General features: G+C 39.4%; 2 protein-coding genes across 6 annotated transcripts; both read right to left on the bottom strand.

Moving 5' to 3' along the window:
* Nucleotides 1–9: 9 nt before the first annotated feature.
* gnaq (guanine nucleotide binding protein (G protein), q polypeptide) lies at nt 10–5,627 on the bottom strand. Of its 2 annotated transcripts, none has more exons than XM_027025382.3 (7): nt 4,699–5,627; nt 3,704–3,888; nt 2,843–2,997; nt 2,219–2,347; nt 1,956–2,085; nt 1,414–1,567; nt 10–908 (listed from the first exon to the last, which is right to left on the bottom strand). In XM_027025382.3, the coding sequence occupies exons 1-7, from the start codon at nt 4,832–4,834 to the stop codon at nt 718–720; spliced, it is 1,080 nt and encodes a 359-aa protein (XP_026881183.1). In that variant the 5' UTR covers nt 4,835–5,627; the 3' UTR covers nt 10–717. The 2 variants fall into 2 exon arrangements, with proteins under 2 accessions (XP_026881183.1, XP_026881184.1); XM_027025383.3 differs by lacking the exon at nt 4,699–5,627 and adding an exon at nt 4,015–4,167.
* A 1,018-nt stretch (nt 5,628–6,645) lies between these two features.
* On the bottom strand, nt 6,646–17,629 carry hnrpkl (heterogeneous nuclear ribonucleoprotein K, like). Of its 4 annotated transcripts, none has more exons than XM_027025363.3 (16): nt 17,533–17,629; nt 16,274–16,388; nt 15,850–15,947; nt 15,660–15,716; nt 14,630–14,673; nt 13,354–13,426; nt 13,002–13,115; nt 11,565–11,693; nt 11,148–11,458; nt 10,872–10,925; nt 10,506–10,545; nt 9,966–9,981; nt 9,734–9,766; nt 9,574–9,641; nt 9,307–9,476; nt 6,646–7,794 (listed from the first exon to the last, which is right to left on the bottom strand). In XM_027025363.3, the coding sequence occupies exons 2-16, from the start codon at nt 16,332–16,334 to the stop codon at nt 7,764–7,766; spliced, it is 1,299 nt and encodes a 432-aa protein (XP_026881164.1). In that variant the 5' UTR covers nt 16,335–16,388; nt 17,533–17,629; the 3' UTR covers nt 6,646–7,763. The 4 variants fall into 4 exon arrangements, with proteins under 4 accessions (XP_026881164.1, XP_081575783.1, XP_081575784.1 ...); XM_081719657.1 differs by lacking the exon at nt 17,533–17,629 and adding an exon at nt 16,668–17,525; XM_081719658.1 differs by lacking the exon at nt 9,966–9,981.
* Between the last annotated feature and the right edge of the window lie 1,458 nt (nt 17,630–19,087).

Genomic DNA, 19,087 nt, shown 5'->3' with positions numbered 1-19,087 from the left:
ATATATATATATATATATATATATATATATATATATATATATATATATATATATAAAGCAAAATGTGGCACTTGCAACATACTACTATTCAACTCCTAATCATTTAGTTTTACTCATCATAAAGATAACAAACGCACAGTAATCTGACTTCTTTAAGAGTAACCCCCTGCACCTGCAAAGTCTTCTGACTTTGAAGAGAATGCCACAACTCCCTGAAGTACTTAAATACAATGGACAATGTATTAATTATGTCCTAACGACCTCTTGTCCCTCAACGAATATTACATCATACATTTTGCTCTGTCACCTTAGTATTAAACCAAATGTGTACATTCTTGCAGCTAACTGTTATGGAATTACCTGATTCCTTGAAAAGATCAGGAAGAGAGCAGGTCTTCTCCAAATGCATTTACCTCTTATGATCATAAAAAGTTAATTAACAATTTCTCTTTAAAATGGAATAATAATATTCAATGTGGACCCTGTGAACAAGCTCCATGGTGCAAATAAATAATTATGCAGTAGTGAGCAGTTTGTATTAATCAATATTACAGTCCAAAGACAAAAAGGTAATCTGTCTGCAATTTGCCCTTCAGGAAAATCAAGGTTGACCCATATGGTCTCTGCATGCCATGTACAGTTGTAGTCAAGCTGCAGTCTGCAAGCAGGAGCAGCACACATTTTAGACCAGGTGGGGTTTTGTTGTTGTTTGTCTTTTTAGACTAGATTGTATTCCTTCAGGTTCAGCTGCAAGATGGTGTCTTTGACAGCAGCAAAGACAAAGCGGATGTTTTCTGTGTCTGTTGCACAGGTGAAGTGAGAATAGATGATTTTGTCACTGTCTGGATTCAGGTCGACAAACATCTTCAGGATGAACTCCCTCCCTGCCGGAGCATCCCTCGGAGGGCCTAGCAGTGGGATTGAGAAACAGAAAGGAGAGCAATCAGGGACAATTATTACAATCTATGCGTCCGTGGATACAGCTCAGAAAATGATGGCATTTCCTCGTTTTTGCAGCCTTAGCCACCACTGTTTGGTGACTAAGAATGCACAAGCCTGTAAAGCCACTTAATGTGGTTGTGCGCTTACGAAACACATTCCATTTCTTTATTTGCTGCATATTGTGAAACCCACAGGAATAACCAATGACCAAAAAGTCTAAATCAAGCTGATGATAAATGATAGCTAGTCACCAGTCATCATTAATATACTAGCTGATGTGTAACAGTCAGTCTCTGTTAGCTGTGTTAGCACTTCCACCAGCGTTCCCATAAAGCATTATCGTACGTGTATATGTACATGCAAGCATTCAACAACCATATTGCCTTGTGGTTGTGCTTTTAGAGGTTTAGTGAGTTTTTTTGCCAGTTTGACACATGACACTTTTAAAATTAAGGCTTTCAGACCACTTACCATCATACTCAGGAAAGTAATCTACCAGGTGTGAAAACATTATTTTCTCCTCCAACAGGTCTTTCTTGTTCAAAAACAAAATCACTGAAGAATTCTGGAACCATGGATATGTTATGATTGTCCTAAACAGTGCTTTGCTCTCTTCCATTCGATTCTGAGGGAGAGAAATAAATCATACACATTTTAAGATTTGATTACATACTCACAGCACCATATACACACTTAATTGGAAAAATGACTGTAGCCTGAGTTTCTGTTGCTTTTGGATCCTCTGCTGGTTACTTAAGAGACAACAGTTTATTATTCTAATACAAAATAACTATCACACTTGCTACCCATAAAGTAGTCTATATTCCATCTACCACTGGAAGACACCAAGTCTCTTAAAATTAGATTATGCTAACAAAAAAAAAGGTCTTCATAGGTATTAAAAGATGTCACTGTGTTATCACAGAGCTCTGAAGCTAATGTTTGATCTTGCTGAAGTCCTGCTATGAGCAATTCTCTGTCTCCCTCTGCTGATCAGACAAGGAGATACGCACCTCATTGTCCGACTCGACGAGAACTTGGTCATATTCACTCAGTGCCACTAGGAACATGATGGAAGTCACATTCTCAAAGCAGTGGATCCACTTTCGTCTCTCTGAGCGTTGGCCACCCACATCTACCATTCTGGCAGATACAAGAGAAAAAGTCAAAAGGTTTATAATTTGGAAAATTATAAATTAACATTGGGTGAAACAGAATTAAAAACATTGTATCAGAGCAGGTTAGACTCTATTAGAACAGAATTTACAGGGTCTACCTGAAGATGACACTCTGGAGATCAAAAGGGTATTCAATGATGCCAGTGGTAGGCACTCTGACCCTGAGCACATCTTGCTGTGTCGGCACGTACGATCGGTCAGCAATACGTTCCAGTGAGTTCAGGTAGCTAAATATGTTAAAGACATACATGCACATCACCTGAACCTAGACTTGAAACAGCTTTTCTGCACTGATTTTATTTGCATCATGAGCTAGCTTGTGGTTGAAAGAAGAGGAACACCAAATGCAGTTATGAGTAGGTGGCTATGAAATCGAAATTCAAGTGGTTAGTTTCTGTATGTATCAAAGCAGTGTCACACTTCCATTTACACAGGCCTACTGTTATGGCTTCAGTTTCACACCTTAATTAGCACTGGTCTCAAATGCCCCTGCAGTGCCTGGGAAAGTGAAAGGGCCCCTAAAATTCACAGCAATCGCTCTTTATTGACTTACTGACATGCTACATCAGGAGTGGTGGCATTTATATCACCATAGGCATGGAAGGAACTCAAGGAAGCCAGTCTAACTCAAATTCCTGCATTCTTTCAATGCATTCTCCAAGACAGCGTTTAAATTATCGTTCTTTTTCAGCCTATTGATGACTGTGTTGTAGCGCACTCACTATTTGGTAGAATCAGAGAGCTGGTATTCTCTCCTTCGATCATAACACTCCTGGATCCCTGGGTCAATCCATAAACTTTTAATGGCATCTACGTAAGGATTTAGAAATGTTGTGACCTTCTCTACATCCACTTCTCGAACAATATTTGCATTGCCCTGAAAAATGAGAGGAAATAAATGAAGTTTATGAAAAATACATCATATAGAAACATTACCATGAATCAGTACTAAAGGAATGAAACATGTCTAACCTGCTTGCCATGTCAATGACCCATTTTACCACACACTTATGTTTCTGAAAGTTACTGCTTGCAAGGCCTGACCCAATACTGTGGTGCTTCATCAAGGTTGCAATGTTCTGTAATATTTCAGTCAACGAACGCAGAAGAGAAAAAAATAGGCTTGCCTTTAGGCCTATCTAGAAATGGAAAAGAGGTGCCAGCATATTTCTGTAAGGCAATGAATTTGTATAATTAAATTTTATAGCTTGGAGGGGTAATCTCATTAGGCAGGAGCTGCATGTTTAACCAAAGTGGTTTTGTCTCTCTCGTGGCATTTGTCTCATGAGCTGACCTACTTCACAACAAAACTGCATCCTCTGAGATATTCCTAAAGATACACAGATGTGGTAGAATAGCAACATCAAATTAACTCTGAAACCTACGAACGTTGACTGACCATGACAATGCACTTCTTGACTCTGACACTTTGCTAAAGTCATGGAATCATGCCGACTAAAACGACATGAAAGACCCCACTGTTGCAAGACTTCAAACCAAAGGTTTAATGTTATTGGGCAGACACTGAAGAGGCTACTGCTTTGCTCAGAAAAGGCAAGGACAAGGTTATGAGGAAACTATACCTCATTTTGTTCATATTTGTAGGGAATCTGGAGGGTGTCCATGGCTCGGATCATTGCCTGAACAGAAGTGAAGATGTTCTGGTAGACCAGCTTAATGAAGCCCTTCTTGTCTTCCTCAGAATAGCCAGAACCATGAATAATTCTCATCTGCTTAATAAAGGTGCTCTTCCCACTCTCTCCGGTCCCTACAACACAGTGACAACGAAATACAAAAACAAATCTTAGACAATATACAGAATAGCTACCTTAATATAAAAAAACAAATAAATAAATGCAACTTAAGCAGCTCTACACCTGCCAACATTCCATACCCCATGCCAAACATGTGCACGATTTCGTAGGCCGCAGAGGTGGATTTTCCAGCTGCACTAAATAGATGGTGATCTACGAGCAGGGTCGATAGTTTCTTAGAATCGAACTAGCCTAGGCGCGTCCTCCACATTAAATTCGCCGTGGATCTGCTCCTACGAACCCTGCAGATGCAGCACACGTTACCGTTTACGAAACATGTTGTCGTGATCGAATAGTTGATTGCATTTGTGTAGATTTATTTTGAACAGTGATTACGGCTAAAGTGAACCTGGTACCAACACCTCATTCCACTGCTCTATGACAAGGACGCCAAACGTTCTCCGCTACCATGGTGTCTATTTGATGCACGTTGTCCAGTTGTACCCTCTGGGATCCTCGACGACAACCGAACTAGCATTGTTGGCTATAATAAACTGATTACAATCCTTCTTTAATTTAAAGTATTTTGCTGCCACAAAACACTGTTAGAAAAAACTAAATCTATTACCATGCCTACCATTTAGAAATGTGTCTTAATATTCTCTAATGCTTGATTTAGATATCGACAGTAACTCGGTACCATTTGCATTTGCAAACACATGATTTAAGTGAAGCGAACTAAGTTTTGCATAATAAACCGCAGCCGGGCCGTTGCCAACACATAGTGGAGCTCAGATTTTTTTTAAGTTATTTTGATCTCCCACCGAGTAGCAGTAGCTTGAGTTCCCGACGGGCGTCTTTCTTGTCTCGACGGAGCTGCCTTTCGATTTCGTCGTTAATTCGCCTCGCTTCTTTCGCCTCTTCGCTGAGGCAACACGCCATTATGGAGTCAAGAGTCATGATTCTCCGAATAAATACACTAAGGTAGATATTTCGTGTCTAAGAGTTTTTCGGCAAATCCATTGAGGAAAAATTCCGTCCGAACATGGGTGTAGGTATTAATTAGCTAGTTTTCCTGTAGTTTACTGGGGAGGAGGGGACGATTCATAACCGTCGACGTAATTCATAAACAAATGTTTTTGCAATTATGCATCATTCCCTTACGTTAACCAGCCGCCAAAACTTTCACCACACACCTACTTAAATCCTAATAAGGCCAATGTGCCGTTTGCATATCTCTCACTTTAGAAGCAACAGATCCTTTTGGTCGATTAACTCCATAGCTAACGTTTGTCGAATTTGTTAGCAATAAGTAACAATCTCCCAGTCCCTTTAATAAAACCAACGTTTTCCTCCTAAGAAAGAAGCAACGGTGCTCTCGTCTTTTTACATTTTAACACACTTGCAGCAGATAACATTTGTATGATTAGCGAGCGTAGCCAAAGCGTTGAAATCGTTTTCCCCAAATACTCGACTCCGGGCGTGGTAAAGATGAATATGGCGGACTTTCACTCCAATTCCCTTCGAACCACCAGACTGGACCAGTTGACTACTGGAAAATCCACTGAAAATATATCATCCTCGGGCATATACATGTCTCACAATAAAAAAAAAAAAACCCGACAGTGTTAAATTCATTCATAAAATTATTCCCGGACATATAGAAACAAGTAAATTCCAGATTGGGTGCACTCGAGTTCTCTTTCGCCTATTCCATATGTAATTTCATTACAGCCACCATCCACTCCCTGCCATGTGACGTTCACAGTCTAGGAGGGGTGTGTTTGGCCGAGAGGAAACAGTTTAGACAGTGTGGGAAAGTACACATATCCTGCGTATCCTGGAAGAGTAATAAAGTCGTTGTTATAAGTTGGAGACAATTTTAGGTGTACATCTTTTGGGAGACATTCTAAAATTAATCTGTAAAAGTTTAACGTGTCTTAATATACAACAACAACAACAATTTACTACCCCAAAATGTCACATCGTTCTAGTCGCTAGTACTATCGAATGTAATTATCTCGTAATATCAAGCCGAAACAGACTTTGACATTGAGCCGTCTCGTAAGAAAAGGGGTTAACTACGTTTAATGTACTAAAACGACCACGGACTTGCATGGTATTTCACTCGCATCGTATTAGTAATAAAACGCTGTCTGTGGTCAATTGGATGATCATTATTTTGGATGTTTCAGTAGATTGTGCAACGATAGGCCGTTTGCTTCCGAACAGATTTAAATGGAGTAGGACCCAGTGCAAAACCTGGAGCTATGTTTTTAGATTCTGGAATCTTTCTTTTGGCAAAATAAAGTGCGTAACTATTAAAGTGAGAGAAACAACCGATTTCACTGTTTTAACTCATTAAACCACGTTAAATGTATCCCCGCGTTAAAGCGTTTTATAAAGTCACAATGGACTTACTTGCACTCGCATCGATTCCATTGATTTAAAACATTTACAGCTTGTTTACTGACTGGTCTATATGCAGCATTAATTATGAAACCATTATTAAACCACATGACTAACCCTTTAGTCACATTTAGATAATGAGACTTTATTAAAGCCATTACGCCAACCATTTCCATCAGTTATGACAGTGCTACCATCTTTTAAACTCTTGTATGGCTGAATACATTTTCCTTCCTTACAGGAAGGTGAATTTGCCATCTTCGAAATTCGGCACATTACGTAGAGCAATCATTTACAAACACGTTTCAACTTTGACTATACTGATTTAATCCTAGTAAAATACAAGAAAGCTATATGGAGAATTTTTTTTGCTAATAAATTACTTATTTTATTGACAGTGGTTTTAGGTATTAAAATCAAGGACATTATTGTTCATATAAAATGTCTGATCTGTTAGATTCATAAGTGTCAGACTAAACTTAAGCATTTAAAGGAACTGGTCAATCATCTGTAAGAACAGAACAACAACAACAACTTTTTTAAGAAATAGTTAAGCTGATCCACAAATTTTGATTTAAAATGGAAATTCAACTTGATCGCTTGTTCAACACCACACCTAAAAAGCCAGCAACATTGTTTTAATAAAAGGTGGCACAGATTTTATTACTCAGACTTGCAGCACATTCTACAGACACAGGGTGGGGGCATGGGGGTATAAACACACAGTTGGTAATACAGACCTGCCACAAATCTTTACAGGTAAGATTTTGTTTCCCTCTAGCTGACTGGTCTAGAAAGATCCCATCTAAAATGTTAAAAATGCTTACAAACAGACGTACAAAACAAGCATCAGCAAGATTAAATGGATCCCAATATCAGTGAGAGTACAAACAGTCAGTCCATCCAAGGGTCTCTTAGAAAACTGAGGAAAAGGGGAGGGGGAGAGATCTTCATATCAGAGATGAATCTATGTTCCACCTCAAACCATTTTTCAAACCATTACAATAAGATTGTACTGATATTAAAACTTTCACCAAATGATAACTGAATATATACAGTATTAGACATCATCTTGCCTTTGAAAGAAAAAACTAAATGGCAAAAAGGGGAGGACGATTACAAAAAGATTACATTCTGCATGCTGTACTGACTGGGCATGCAGCTCTGGTAAGGCTAACAGTGGACATTACAGATGAGCCCCAGTAGTTACAGCTTCCAAAAAGAAAGAAATCAATGCATACAAGAACACCACATGGCCATAATGAAGGAAAGGCTCCACTTCATTCTGCTGCTTCCGAGACACCTTTCTACCGTTCCCAAACTTTTTTGTTACTTTTTTTTTGGTTTGTTTGGTTGTTTTTTTTTCTAAAGATGTTAGGAGAGAGTGAAAGGGAGAACATCTACTCAAGCAGCAGAGGAATGTAAACTCTGAAAAGAAGCTGAAGTATGGGTATGGCAGTTTGGCTTCATTCGCCGTCCTCTAGAAGAACCGACCAGAGTACTGCTTCACACTGAAAGAGGAGAACCACAAATTGTTGAGACAGAGTACTGTGGGTTTATGTCATTCGGAAGAAACTTGAGCATTCAAATTCTGCTAGGTTGTACTGTAGCACAGAAAGCAAGAGGTTTTAAAACAATGTTGCTCTTACTGCTACTACTGATAAATATCATTTATATGAAAAGATGTGGATGATAGGTTGTTAAAGATTTGGTATACAAGGTTAAAATGGTCTTTGGAAGAGTGTTAACAGGTCATCCCACATTTTATATATTTATGCGCGCGCAATGCTTGTTTTATGTAGTGTGATCTTTGCTTTTTTCCACAGCACTTTACAATGAGAAACAAGGGAGCTTTACATGTTTTATGCATTAAAAGTATTTGGTATAGCCCTGTTCTCTAACCAATTAGTAGAAGTAACCTTTTAAATACAAGAATAAAAGTAACAGGTCAAAAAGGTACATAAGCCTCAGCTAAAAAACTAATCTGAAAGATGAAATAAGATTTACACATGGGAGGCACATCTGGAGTAAAGGAATAGTGCTTTAAAAGGCAGGGAAACACTAAAGGTTTACTAGGGTTGAAGGCAGGGTAACGTGCAGACATACATGTTACAAGAATGTCAGAGTAAGGTAAACATCAGTGGCACAGCAGGGTTAGTGAGACAAAGGCTGGGAGTTTGGGGGGAGGGGCAGATGAGGCTGGGCCTGTGCTGTAGGGCAGACTGTGATTTGTTGTCAATTTATCTAACTAACAACAACAAAATCACAAGTCTTCCACACAGAAGCAAGCCAGCTTTCTCCCACTGTCCTGGGCTCCAAGTCATTTGCCCCTCAGTCACTTTCAATTTGGATTTCTTTTCCAAAATGTAACTATTACAACCCTGTATGAATGTCAAAAGGAACACCAACCCCCCATGAAGTAAGAAATTGTTAGTCAAGCAGAGAGAAGAGCATACCATTTGCAGCCAAGTGCATTTGAAGTGTCATCATGATGTGAAAAGGTATGGTAATTAAATTGTTTCATGCCATATTTGTCAGGTCACAAATGGCCAGCTAATTTTGGGTCATGAGTGACTACATAGCTTCTCCTGACATCAGAAAAATAAACAAACCATCTGTTTAGTTAGCACAATCACTCTAAAAAGGCAACAAGCCTTATAATCATGTAATGTGTCACTTTCTATGAAGTAATAATCAAATCATGCTTCTCAGCATTGTCAAGTTTCAACCCTGCTCACTGTACTTTAAATATCATTTAGATACTTCAAATACAGCTGATTAAAAACAACAGTGCCCAGAGAGGAAAGAAAGGAGAATGGGGAGATATCAAAAGGTTAAGAGATAATGGACGTGTTTCCTTACAAAGAAAACAACATTACCACACGTTTGCCCCAATGACAGAAGAATTATCCCATTTCACATGCCAAGAGATGACAAACATGGTGGTTTTATGGTGCCCATCAGTTGGTCATCAAGCACAGACCTACAGTTCCCAAAGCCTGGCTATTTGAGCTTGAACTTGCCTGTTCTGTAGCAGATACTGGGCGTTCTGAATCTGATCTTGTGTTCCTGTGATGGTGATGATCCGGTCCTCTGAGCCCTCCAGAGGCTCATCAATTTTGATGGAGGCTCCGGACTCGTGACGGATCTGCTTGATCCGCTGGCCTCCCTTCCCAATGATGGAACCAGCCAGCTAAAACAGGAGAGGATGGTTAGACCTTAATACATCTCAGTGAAACTCCACCTGCATGCATGTGCATGCTGGGGTTGTGGGGTTACACTGCACTCACGTCTTTGGGTATGGTGACTTGCGTTGTGATAACAGGACCACCAATGTCGCTGTAGGAACCTCTGCCACCTGGCAAAAATCATATGTTAGGCCTACATTTACTTCAATGCTACACTCCATGCACCCAGGATCTGTAAATAAAAGGTATAATATATACTCACCAGACTGGAAGGGCTCCCAAGAAGAGTTGTTGTCTTCAGACAAAGATATGGGAAAGAAAATAAGAGAAAGTGTTCAAGATATTAGAGGTATGAGAGAAAGAAAGCCAGGAAATACTACAGCTATTACGTCTGACTGGGGCCAACCTTCAGTTCATGTGAGTGCATATGGTGTGTGCACACACGCGCGCGCACACACACACAGGAAATATGGGAATAAAAGATGAACACTCACCATAGCCAACTCCACCCTTGTGTTCAAATGCAAAGAGAAAATAGATTTTTTTAAAAAAAAGGTGTTAGCCCAACCCACATACATATAAAATGCGTGTGAGCATGTACAAGTGTGATATGGATTTTAAAATTACATTTTATTTATTTACTCCATCTGTGGAGCCTTTAAATGGCAGCCATTAAGCATCCTGTATTCTACAAAGCTATGCACTTGAAGCAGCCTTGCCCCGAGTTCACTGGTGAGTGTGATGGCTTTCACCTACGTATCTAGCTGCTCCTTGGTAACCAAGGCAACAAGTGATTCAAAAAATTATTGCCTAGCAACAGCAGTCCAAACTAGTGCACCACGGATAAGAGCTCCACATATGCATCCATTTCACATAGACAGAACAACCAGTTTTACTTGGGTTTTCCAAGTGCTTTTCCAAAAAGGGGCCACTACAGCCAGACCAAGGACAGGCCATGCACTCCACAACTTCACAGGCATTTTATGGTGCAACAAAGCCAGTCATACAGCAGGTTTAAGGAGCCAGTTACTCACCATGCTTTCATAGCGGTCTCCAGGCCTTCCCCTTCTGTCGCTGAGAGCAAAACAAAAACATATAGACATGTGTAAATCAGCTGAGCACACTTGGACAATTCATTCTGATCAGCATGTTGGCCAACAATCATCTCGACACTCATTTCAGCACATGAAAATGTCAAAGCCTCACAAATAACTTTAGATTACTAACTTTAGGTTAATGCAAGTAAGAAATAACACACAAGCCAACAAAAACTCAATATGAACGGATATTCAGAAACTAGTACTGTAAAAGCTTTATGCACATGTTCATGACAATATGCCAAGTTTCATCAGGAGTATTTATTTTTTTGAGGAAGATAATGCACTTTTGAATTTACTTACTTTGGTCTGTCATCCATGTTGCTATGATAGCTCTGATGGGAAAATCTATCACCTCTGTAAGAACAAGAAAGAAGTTCACACTTGCCATTAAACAAAAGAGATACAACATACTGTGGACCCATAGGACTGAGTACTGGTAATTGTAAAATCGAAAGTTACAAAACCAATTCAACATTTTACAAGTCAGCGTTCTACAACTTGAAACAGTGTGTCTAAGTTTAAAAAAAAAAAAAGAAAAAAAAAAAAAAAAAGACTGTTTGAATCTGGTTCCCTCACCCTCCTCTGGGTGGTGGAGGGGGAGGCAGAGGCAGATTTCGAGCACGGCTCCCTCCTCTGCCCCCTCTTCCTGGTGGCGGTGGGGGTGGCCCACGACGGGGACTCATGTCATCATAGTCCCGCCGGGAGGGAGGCATGGGTCGTCCTCCACGACCAGGGGGCATGCGTTCAAATGCCCCACGTCCACGCATGGGGAACCCACCCATGGGACGCCGACCTCTTTCCTCAAACATCATTGTGAAGCCGCCATAGTCATATGTCTCATCATAAAAGTTTGGGTCATAGGGCTGGGCACGTCCTTTAATAGGAGCCTATTCGAGTTGGGAGATGTGAACTTATTTAGAACCTCTGTTCTTGCATCAAAGACAGACTCATTAGCTGGGATCTACACATTCTACTTTCAGTAGGTATAATCACCTCTGATGTCAACTCGAGGATGACCTTGATGCACTCCACCACTCTTTGAGGTTTACCTCCCACCAAAACCACACGGTCTGTTGAATGTGGGCAGCACTCCTGGAAAAGTTTTATGGTGGTCTGTGTATTCTGAATGAAGAAACAAGAACAAGAAAATCCCATAATTAAGTTTGTTTTGTTTTTTTGTTTTTTTTTTAAATCTCAGAGATACCTGAGCACCATATTTGATTACAAAAGCAACTCCAGGTGCTTTTTCAAGATTCAAACACTTGATTTGCACTAGATTTTGAAGGGGGTTTGTTTTTGGGAAAAGACTGACCTTTTGTAGCTTATACTGCATATCAGTTGACATTATAGGCTCATCACAATGTATTCAAATTCCATACATGTCATATTTTAAGACATTTTAACGTGCTCAGATTTTTGAGAATTAGCCAAACTGTATATATCGATCATTCAATTTTCATACCACTGTGGTATGTAGAGATCAACTCTAAGGTATTGTTAGAATTCATGAACCGTCTGTTACAGTAACAGTTTTACATTCAAATTCAGTGCAACTGCAGTCATTGCATATTACAAGGATCTAGAAGAAAATACATCCTTATGAAATCAACAATGTTTTAATTGCTCAAATCTACTTGATATAAATAGTTGTGTCAAATAATTCTGTCAAGATGTCCCTACTAAGATGAACAAGGGATTATATTCCTTTTAAAACAACCTACTCTGGTTAAAAGCACATTGATAAGGCCTATTTAAAGTTGTTAATGTTTTGTAAGTGGGTAATGACAGGATACTGCAATAATATTTAATAAAAGAAAGCTTAGGCTAAACAAGTTCTGTTTTATTAATCATCTCCAAATGCAGGCTGTAATCTGATGCTATAAAGAACACCCATGATGCAAACTTTTCACCAATGCATAAACAAATTGCAGTTGGCATTTTTGGCCAGAGGATGACAAAGGTTCTACAAACACCCATGTTTCAGAAAGCCTTGTGGAAGGGCATGGAATAACTTAATTACATCATGGGGTCATCAAGATTCCACACTTATTGCAAGCCACCTCTTAGATATGACAAATCTCAACTCTTCAAAGTGCCCCCCCCCCCAAACAAAAAAACGTATCTGGAGTATCAAACTTTAATTGGAACCAAGGGTTATGATTAGATAACTCCAAAGTAGAACACCAGAGGTGGGAACCAAATTCCCTTACTGCAGAGTATATTGCTGGATTTGGAGTTATAGGACATTTCTGCTTCCAAAGGGTACATATTATGAACTTGATTCCTGAGTATTCTATAGCAAAACTTTGAGACATCTGTCGGGAGGCTGAAACAGAATTTGCCAGCAAGGGTAATCCTCATACTAAAACTAGAAGAAAGATCCTTTGTCTAATCTGTAGAGCACAGCCTGAAAGAAATAATACATCTTACCTCCCTCAGCTCCTTAATCTTGGCACCTTTAACACCAATGATGCCTCCAGCCAAACTCTGATGAATCAGCAGACGTAGCTCACAGTCAAAGTCAATGCCATTGTAGTGTTGGTACTGCCAGATATATGCAAAGGGAGAAATATTCCGAGTCATGATAAAAACCTAATATTAACATACCAATAGAACATAGCTTGAAAACCTGGCCTAACATTTGCTCAGGCTTCCCAAGCCTACTTTTAACTTAATAGCTTTTATGCACTCTTGTATTGTTTGTAATTACAAGTCTGAGAATTTTTTAATCATTTTTATTCAAGATTTTATACATAATAAATCCCACAAGATTAGTCCTTACCTCCTCAAGAGTGGGGATGATCTTCAGGAGAATCTCCCCAATGGTCTCAATATCTGCACTAACACTCAGGATACTGCAGCAGCACAGCCAGATGACAAAATATGAACATATTGGAAGACAAGAGCAAAACAAATGGAAACATACCTTTAGATCCACATCACAACAGTATGATACAACTCATAAGGGGAAAAAAAAGCTTTAGAAAACTAAAACAAAGAAACCAACAAAAATTTTTAAAAAAGAAAAACGTGAATCAAAAATAAGACTGCTGAACACATGTTTAGGTCTTCCAACACTGGACTGAAGTACAAGTAACTGACATGCAATTGCTCCTTGCACATTCAACAGACATCAGGCCTGAAGAAATGGGCAGCAGTGAAAGGGCTGAACATCAGTGAGCACTACTGGCTCCGCAGGACATGAGACACAGCCACTGGTTTTATACTCTATCCCACCATTAGCGAACTTTGAAAGGAGGGAGAAAATGAAATTCCTTGCTATTACAACTAATGCACTATTAGCACACCTCCTTTTGGTGGTGGCAGACGAGGAGAGTGAGAGACAGAGAGAGAAAGAGGCAGCCCATAAACGAAAAGTTAAAGCAGAGGGGGAGGGGCACTAGGTGTGGTGTAGAGCTGGAGCAAGGCAACAGGGAAAGGGCCTGTTGGGTGGGCTGAGAGGAAAACCAAACCAGGAGAGATGCAGTACCAGAGACAAATCAAAGACAACAGTGATGATGACAACAACAAAGAGGGCGGTGCAACAGCAGCAGAGTCATGAACAGTGATGTTGAGAACAGTAGAGAGGTTGGCTCTGGGGAGGGGGCAAGTTGGGCCAACAAGAAAAGAAAGGAAAGGGGTGGGTAGGTGGGTGGGGTGGGGGGGGAGAAGAGACTTGCTTTTTAACAATTCACAATCAACACCAGAGCAAGAAACAACAGCAGCAACAATTAAATATATATTTATCTTAACACTTCAAACAGTCCTCCTTCCATTAAAATTGAATAACTTAGACGGGAATGTTCTCCCTCTCGTGTGGCAGAATTGACTTCATAAAAATACTTGACTGACAAAGAAAAGGGTCCCAAATAAAAAGACTGAATGGGGTGTTGGGGAGGAGGGGAGAAGACATAAGAAATTAAATGGAACAATACATGTTTCTTAAAAAGGGGGGATACTATGTGTTTAAAATGTTAAAATGAAACAGAAGGCAGGTTATCAAAGACATGTGTTCTCTGTTCTAATCAGGCAGTGAGGCAATAACTGGTGGGACATACCGCTCTGGGCCACTGCTGTCTGGGACTGATACACTGGCATTGTACTGCATTGGTCGTGGAGGTTGGCATTGGGCAAGGGCATTCAATCACATGTTGTCAAGTAAGGTGCCCGTTTAGGAAAGGGCACGTTTATGGGGCCAACCGGGGTGTCAGGTGGGCGGGCGTTCAGGGGCGGAGGTTGGGCCAACGTCAAGGTGGGCAACGCAGGAGGGGCATGTCGATCCAGTACATGGGCAACGGAGGAAGGTGGCCAAAAACAAAAAAGTAAAGGAGAGGGAAGAGGGGGAGAAGGAATACATTTTAATTGAATACAAGGCTATACTCATCACTCTATTGTCCAAAAAAAACTTGAAGAGACTTGGCAATGAGTGCACAAGAAACAGGGCTGGACAGATCTGAAGACAGTTTTGCTACAAAACTATAGCAGTTAATATATGACTATGGGTCAGCTCAAAAGTCAAGACATCAGTTTTAGGGTTTCAGCACGGAATGGTTAGGCCGCCATGACATCCCTGTCGAGGAGAGAGAAAGATAGACAACCCTCAAGCGAACTTGAGTTTGAGAATATTTCCCCTTTATTGTGAAAATATCAAAACCCCACCCACAATCAGACCCCAGCTTGAGAGTCTGTCCAAATGAGCTAACCAATAGATACAGCGCAGCACTGTGCCATATAAAGGAGAACAAGATCCTCCCTTCAGGGTCTAGTGGCATGCAATATTTGGGTTTATTGCCCTTAAAGATGCAGTTACAACAATATGATTCATCTTTTAAATCAAAGCTCTGATTTTAAAAAAAATCTGATGTGATGGCTGAATTGTGGGATTTAAATATAATCGCTCTGGTGCCTTTTGATTGAGATCAGATCCTTACTAAAACATAAAAATAAATAAATAACATACTGGCCAAAAAAAAAAAAAAAAAAAAAAAATTGGAAAATGTGATTGTTGATGATTTGAAGGCAAGTCCCACCCTGAATGAATGATGCTTTCACAAATGTAAATGTCCTCTCCAAACTTTAAATACTCACATCTGTCCGAAGGGCTTTAATATTCTTTCCACCTTTTCCAATCACTGCACCTGCATTCTGCAAAGACAATAAAATTTTGTGGAACTGCCGAAAATTAACATTTTGCAATCACTGTGGTTTTACTGCCAATAAAGAAGATATTTAAAGCATAAAGCTGTATTTTTGTTTTCCCAGGAAAGCACTGACTTACTTTGCTCTGCAGTAGCACTCTCAATTCCACCATCTCGTCTGTGTTACGAGAGCGCTTGAAGGCTTGCTCCTCATCCATGTCCTCAGCAGGTCGCTTGCCTGTGGGAGTATGGATTTAACTGTCTGAGAAGTGAAGAGCAGCCATTACCATTTACAGAAACTTAATTCAGCTTCATAAGTATTTCATAAAAATATCCTTCTTGGATTATTAAATAGTAACCAAGTAAGTGATGGTGTGTGTCAACTAATGATGTCCTTGAGTAGTAAAATCAAAAATAAATAATAAATGCTAAAAATAAACATGTATAAAAACTACTAGCCCAAGTAAAAATACTCAGCGTTATATCAATTGATTACCTGCAGCAGTGAGACGACAAGTGTGCTTTTTTTTGACAAATTTAACTTACCGAGAAACCAGACCTTACCGTTAGTGTCAGTGTTGCTGAATGTGGTTTCTTCTTCCTGCTGCTCAATTTCTGTCTCCATTGTCTTCTACCAACAGGGAAATTGGAACGGGCTCTCCTCTCCTTATTGTCAACTCTGGGGACAGCACGGTTGGTGTGAGCACTTTGCCCTGAGCACGGCCAACATCTTTTTAGTGGGTGTGTCAAGGACTAATTTTCTAATGATCACTGCCGAAATGAGCTGTACCTAACCCTTTGAGGTTAACTCCTGCTACTGAAACATTATAGAATCATCGTGATCCACAAGAACACACACATTCGGTGGTCCGATGATAGGTTAATCAAGAAGTACAGCACAAAAAAACTGACGGAATCAAATGAACTAAAATAACAAGGCGGAGGCGAGTTAGCTTACCGCAAAACAGATTATATTAAAGTGCTAGTTTATGCAAAAGCAGATTGTTACAAAATCATGAAAGGTGGCACAGAACCCATCAACAAGGCCCACCGCGCCTTTAGCGTAGCCACTTCAAAATGGTGCGTGGGTAGCGTTTAGGGCTCCAGCTGACGACATTAGCAAATCGTACATGTGGACGAGAAGACAAGTTTCAGGTCCAGTGAAAATGTAATACTTCATATTAACAAAGGAAGAGCAGCAAGTTTTGTTTCAAGTGGCTATTAGGATGTTTGAGACGAGAAATACATAGTTCCTCTAAAGAGCAAAGTACCTTGGCAGCTAGGAAGCTAACGCTAGCCATCTCGCCATTCACAAAATGGCTTGCTTTTCCGGCTTTACTCGCGTTAGCATAGCAGTTGTAGCTAGCTGGCTAAAATTAATCGGTAACATTAGCTAGCTAATTATCGTTAGCTAACTGGGTTAACAGTAACTGAGATCTAAATAAAAAAACTGACTTATTGACTAGCTACGTTAGATAACGTTCGTTTCGAAACATGTCTGGTTATAGTTTACAAATACTGCTAACAAGCAGCTAATGTAGAGTCGTTTATATAGTTAGCTAGCAGCTATCCAGCTAGAAAAGGCAAGGTGATTGATTAGCCAGCCAGTCTCTAAATTACAGGAAAATCACTCCATTTTGTGGCTGGCTAGCGAGCGAGCTAATTTGCAGGCAAGTGCCAAGCTGCGCTCACTAATTAATGTCGACAGTCATATATATCACCTCAGTATCCAATCTATGCTCCACACTGCGTGGTTACAAGTGTTCAGCTGAATTCATTATTACGATATCACACAAAAAACTGGAAAGGCAGTTAAAACAAACCTGCAAATAGCCCCGTTCGTCGCTACAATATTTGTCCAAGAAACCTACGCATTCTAGCCTGATTTCATTGCATATTTACGTGAGTGTCTGTCTTATATTGTGATTGGCTGAGAGGACCTTGGAAGCGGTGTCATTAGAGAACTCTCATTGGATATTCGGGCAGTCAGATACAAATCGTCGAACAATATCACAACAATTGGTTTATTTTGCTGTCAGTCAACGCAAAACTCCTTACTCCTCTGATAGTCTAACGTTATTGGTTCTAGCGCTATCGTCATAGCAACCGTTTAAACTTCATTTACATGAAGTCTTTTTTTCTGTTTCTATTTACGGTACCCCGTGATAAGTCTGTTCATTTTTCTAGTTAAAATGAGGAAAGAATTACATTTTTTTCTGAATTAAAATATATAGTGTTCGAGTGTTTGCAAAAATCCTCGAGTAAATCCAAGGGTGCACAAAACACATCTGTGGTCAACATTCCATTTAGAAACAGAATGATGTCTAGTTTAATTTTAACCATGGTTATTTATTTGCTATCATTTAAAGATGCATGCTATTTTATAAAAACAATGAATTCAGACTATTCTCCCTTTTATATATTGGCTTTATTAATAGTTCATGAGCTTTTACAAAAAGATAGACTTTGGCATAAAACAGCTTTAAATGGGGCCAGATCCCAGTGAGCAAGATATCTGGGTCCTATTAAACAAGTAAAGGTCAACAGTGGCAAGGAAAAACTCCATAATTATTTGAGGACAAAACCTGAGATGAGTTAAGACTCAAAGGGGGAACCTATCATTCTCTGGGCAACATAGATAATGAATACTCATGAAGAGAATGGAACAAATAGAAAATATGGAATTAAGGGTGCATACAATTAAAATAGAACCAAACATATAATTTCTACACTGTATAAAACAATTGCAGAGTTAGGCTTTTTAAAAGAGGCTATAAGGCTACCGATATGGTTCTTCTTCATTGGTATGTATAACAATGAAATGTGGATTGCCATTGCCGCCACGATATTAGTAACAGCAATAGCAATTAAAAGAACATGAAAAGATGAAAAAATAACAATGAAAAGTTAGGTTTACATACAAATAGTTAATTAAAATATACACCAATGGATAGTTATACAATAATACATAAATGTAATTAATAATAAATAGGCTTATATGTATGGAGTAAAATAAAACATGAATTCCAGTAAATCACATTTCCAATGATGGTCTCAGCCATTAATGTCTAAAAAAGCTATCTACCACAAGCTCTCTTCTAAGGTAGTTTTGGGGTGTGCATTTAAATTTCCTTTAACATTTCTTCAGTTTTTTTTAATGGCCTATAAAATTATCATTTAGACTGTAACCAGTGATAGAATTAACTTTAACTTTATTCATCTTACTGGCATCCTCCTAAGCTTTAATATCTTCACCATGTGAAAAAGGTTACACAATGATAAACACTATAAACATTTCATTTTCTGGTGAAGCTGTTAGGGAGGTGGTCAAAGGACCATGTGCTGACCATGTTCCCACTATGGTTTTTTTGTTTTGTT

This window comes from Electrophorus electricus, chromosome 8, assembly GCF_041902795.1.
Source record: "Electrophorus electricus isolate QZ-2024a chromosome 8, ASM4190279v1, whole genome shotgun sequence".
Taxonomy (NCBI): domain Eukaryota; kingdom Metazoa; phylum Chordata; class Actinopteri; order Gymnotiformes; family Gymnotidae; genus Electrophorus; species Electrophorus electricus.
Note: the sequence above shows the minus strand (reverse complement) of the source record. Positions and strands in the feature narration are given on the sequence as shown.